Raw genomic sequence first — 3,974 nt, 5'->3', positions numbered from 1 at the left:
CAGTAGCTGCTGCTGCTGCTGCAGGAATTCCGCATGTTTGCGACTGCTGCAACGTTGTCTACTGCTGTTGCTTCTGCTGCGTTTATTGGAGCGAAGCAGCAGCTGGCCTGCGTGCTGTGCCTGCAGATCTGCTGACTAAAATGCTGCTGCTGCTGCTGCTGTTTGTGCTGCTGCTGTTTGTGCTGCTGTTGTTGCTGCTGCAGCTTTGTCGGCGACTAGGCGACAGGAGTCTTTTATATGCTGGAACTGTCCGTGCTAAAGTTTCTTATTGCTGATAGTTTTGCCGCTGCTGCTTTTGCTGCTGCTGTTTTTGCTGGTGTTGTCGCTGTTGCAGTTGCTGCTGCTGCTTGCTGCTGCTGCTGCTATTGCTGCCGCCACAGCTGCAGCGGCTGCAGCTGTTCTCGCAGCAACTGCGGAAGCTGCAGGTCCTGTGTAGCTTGTGTTCTTGTTGTCCATTCCTTCATCGTTGCTGCCTCCGCTGCTGCTGCTGCTGCTGCTGCTGCGCTCGCTTTTGCTGCTGCCGCTGCTGCTGCTGCTACAATCCCTGCAGCAGCAGCCGCTTCTTTCGCGGCTGCTGCTGCTGCTGCTGCTGCTGGTCCGCCCTCCGCTGCCTCTCCCCTCGCTGTGCGCCACTCCCTGCCGCCGCATTCGCTGCTGCTGCTGCTGCTGCTGCAGCTGTGTGGCTGTCGCTGCACCTGCTGCTGTACTGCGTGGGATTCCACGCAGCTTCTCTGGGGCTGCGGACTTACGGCGGCGTCGAGCGAAGTCTTTACTCGCTGCAAACCTGCAGCCACCTCAGCTTCTTCTCCTTCGGCTCCAACTTGTCAGAGGGTTTAGGGTTTAGGGTTTAGGGTTCAGGGTTCAGGGTTCAGGGTTTAGGGTTTAGGGGCTAAGGGTTAGGGGTTAGGGGGTAGAGGCTGGGGGATGGATAGGGGATGGGGGTCAAGGTGTAGAGGTTAGGGTATAGGGTTTAGGGTTTGGCGTTTAGGGTTTAGGGTTTGGGGGTTAGGGTTTAGGGTTTGGCGTTTAGGGTTTGGGGTTTGGGGGTTAGGGTTTAGGGTTTAGGGGTTTTGAGTTGGTGCGTCAGGGTTTAGGGGTTGGGGCGTGCTTAGGGTTTGGGGTTTCGGGGCTCTTAACGAAGCTTTGTGGGGCCCGCTGAACTTCGCTGCATTTAATAGGGACCTTTAGGGTTTAGGGTTTCGGGTTTAGGGTTTAGGGTTTAGGGTTTGGGCTGACTGGCTTCCTGATCTTGACGTTGTTGAACCTCTTCCGCGTGTTTGTGCTGCCACTGCCGCCGCCGCTGCTGCTGCCGCTTGTGCTGCTGCCGCTTCTGCCGTTGCCGCTTCTGCCGCTGCTGCTGCTGCTGCTGCTGCTGCTGCAGGCCAGTGTCTCGCAGCGTCGTGAGCAGCTGGGGCTTCGTGGAGCTTTATGCTGCTGGAGCCACTTGTCTTCTTTGCTGCCGCAAGTTTGGACTAGACCCTTACAGGCTGGGGAGTTACGTTTCTTTGCTTTGGGGCTCGTGAGCCTAGGGTTTAGGGTTTAGGGTTTAGGGTTTAGGGTTTAGGGTTTAGGGGACAGGGTTTAGGGTTTAGGGGGAAGGACTCCTCTTGCTGCTGGTCTCGCTCTTTTGTGGTCTCCTCGTGTTTATTTAGTTTGCTTGGTTCCTTTCCTCTCCCTGCTGCTGCTGCTGCTGCTGCTGCTGCAGGCGATGTCTGTGTCGGCTGCGGGGCCTGCCGCTGCTGCTGTGCCTGACGCAAGTGGCCATTGTGGTCCAGAGTGCTGCGAAGGTGACGCTGGCTTGGCTGACCGGTAGGGTTTAGGGTTTAGGGTTTAGGGTTTACGGTTTAGGGTTTGGGGCCTTGTTTGCTGCTCCTTGCGCTAGCTTCAGTTTGCGAAGCCCTAGCGCCTAAGCCCTCGGCGTCGCCGGCGGAGGGGGGGCCCCGGTTCAGGGTTTAGGGTTTAGGGTTTAGGGTTTAGGGTTTAGGGTTTGGGGTTGGAGTGCAGGGTTTGGAACCCCGATGCAGCTGGTGGGGTCTGTGTTTCTGGCCTGCTGCGTCTTGTGGATGAGCTCCGTGCTGACTCATGTGCTGCAAGTGGACAAACTAAGCCCCCCCTACAGGCCTACCCTCGAGCTCCACTACTTCTGGTGCTGCTGCTGCTGCTGCTGCTGCTGCTGCTGGTGATGGCGATGGTAGTGCTGCTGCTGCTGCTGCTTGGGATGATGATGTCACTGTTGCTGCTGGTGATGATGATGGTGTTGCTGTTGCTGGTGATGATGACGATGGTGCTGCTGCTGCTACTGCTGCTGTTGATGTTGATAGTGCTGCTGCTGCTGCTGCTTGTGATGACGATGAACCTGCTGCTGCTGCTGGTGATTTTGATGGTGATGCCGCTGCTGCTTCTGCTTCTGCTGCTAATGGTTGCTGCTGCGTTGGTGTGCACCTGCTGATTGCGGAGCGGTTGATGCTGCTGCTGCACCTGCTGCTGCAGCAGCAGCAGCTGCTGCTGCAGTTGCTGCTGCTGTTTCAACTTCAACATTTGTTTCTGTCTGTGTCCGCTCGTTTTTTCCGCTCTTTCTGCCTTTCCAATCCATTAACAACTATTTATTCATTTATTATCGTTTATTAATTGATTATTTTATTTTTTTAATTAATTAACTAATTTATTTGTTTTTGTTTTGCTTTTTAGGGCCTCCCTGAACTCGCTGGTGGTGTGGGGCTGCGGCTTCATCTTTTATGTTTCTGTTTATGGTTTGCTGCTGGCCCCATACTGCTGCATGCATTTGCTGCTGTGGTTTATTTTTGTTTTGGTTTCTTTTTTCAAACACAAGGAAATATTCCCTCTAGCTCCCCTGGATGAAGACAGTCAGCCCTGCTGCTGCTGCTGCTGCTGCCGCTTCTGCTGCTGCTGCTGTTGCTGCCGTGTCTGCTGCTGCTGCTGCTGCAAGAAGACTGGGCGTCTTGCGGCTGCTACTGCTGGTGCTGTTGTGGGGCCAGCTGCTGCTTCTGCTGGGGGGGCTGCTCGTGGTCTTTGTGCTGCAGCCTTCATGTCGCTGCTGCTGCTGCTGCTGTTACAACTACTGCTTCTGCAACGGCTGCTAATCCTAGTCCTTTTGCTGCTGCTGCTGCAGCTGTCGGTGCTGCTTGTCGAGCTGCTGCGTTCTGCTGTGGCTGCGGCTCCTGGTGCTGTTCCTGTCTCAATCTTTGTGCTGATGCTGCTGCTGTTGCTGCTGCTGCTGTTGCAGCCGAAGTGGAAACAGTGCTTATTGGAGATGGCGTTTCTCAGAGGGGCAGGGGGTCGTATGTCCCTGCAGCAGCAGCAGCAGCAAAGGCAGCAGCAGCAGCAACAGCAGCAGCAAGCCGCAGCCGGCACGTAGGAGGAAGGGGCAGCAGGAGCCGTGGCAGGGGTGCGGCTTAAGCAGCAATCACAGTTTGATGCTGCTGCAGCCACTGCAGCAGCAGCAGCTGCTGCTCCGGTAACCTGTTGCTGCTGCACTCTGTTGACTGCAAGAGCAGTAGCAGCAGCAGCAGCAAAGCTGCAGCTTCTTCCTCGCATGCACGTGAATCGGCCGCTTCGCAGCAGCAACAGCAGCAACAGCAGCAACAGCAGCAACAGCAGCAACAGCAGTAACATCAAATGAAGTGTCGTGACGCCTCCAGATACTAAAAGAAGCAAAGGCGGGGGAGGGCTAGCTGCAGCTAGCTGCAGCAGGCTGTAGCTAGCTGCGGCAATAAGCCGCAGCTAGCAGCAGCTAGCTGCGGCTGGCTGTGGCTAGCTGCTGTCCACGACTCGCTGCTGCTTCTAGCTAGCTACAGCTAGCTACAGCCAGGTTTGGCTAGCTGCACAAAGTTTTAGCTAGCTGTGCATCTTCGCAGCTAGCTGCAGCTAGCTGCAGCTAGTGTGGAGGACAGCAGCTAGCTGTGACTAGCTGTAGTGGGCGCCAAGTAACTCTGTATACTGACGCCCAGCCACAG

General features: G+C 55.9%; 2 protein-coding genes across 2 annotated transcripts; both read right to left on the bottom strand.

Moving 5' to 3' along the window:
- Positions 1–2,125: 2,125 nt before the first annotated feature.
- ETH_00027785 (uncharacterized protein) lies at positions 2,126–2,538 on the bottom strand (the record flags this gene model as incomplete). Its single annotated transcript, XM_013380873.1, has 1 exon — positions 2,126–2,538. A coding segment is annotated over one exon (413 nt), but the record flags the coding sequence as incomplete, so codon positions are not given.
- Positions 2,539–2,865: 327 nt separating this feature from the next.
- On the bottom strand, positions 2,866–3,555 carry ETH_00027780 (uncharacterized protein; the record flags this gene model as incomplete). Its single annotated transcript, XM_013380872.1, has 1 exon — positions 2,866–3,555. The coding sequence occupies one exon, from the start codon at positions 3,553–3,555 to the stop codon at positions 2,866–2,868; it is 690 nt and encodes a 229-aa protein (XP_013236326.1).
- Positions 3,556–3,974: the final 419 nt, after the last annotated feature.

This window comes from Eimeria tenella, genomic scaffold (genome assembly GCF_000499545.2).
Source record: "Eimeria tenella Houghton genomic scaffold, Eth_scaff980, whole genome shotgun sequence".
Taxonomy (NCBI): Eukaryota; Apicomplexa; class Conoidasida; order Eucoccidiorida; family Eimeriidae; genus Eimeria; species Eimeria tenella.
This window is presented reverse-complemented; position numbering and strand designations above follow the sequence as displayed.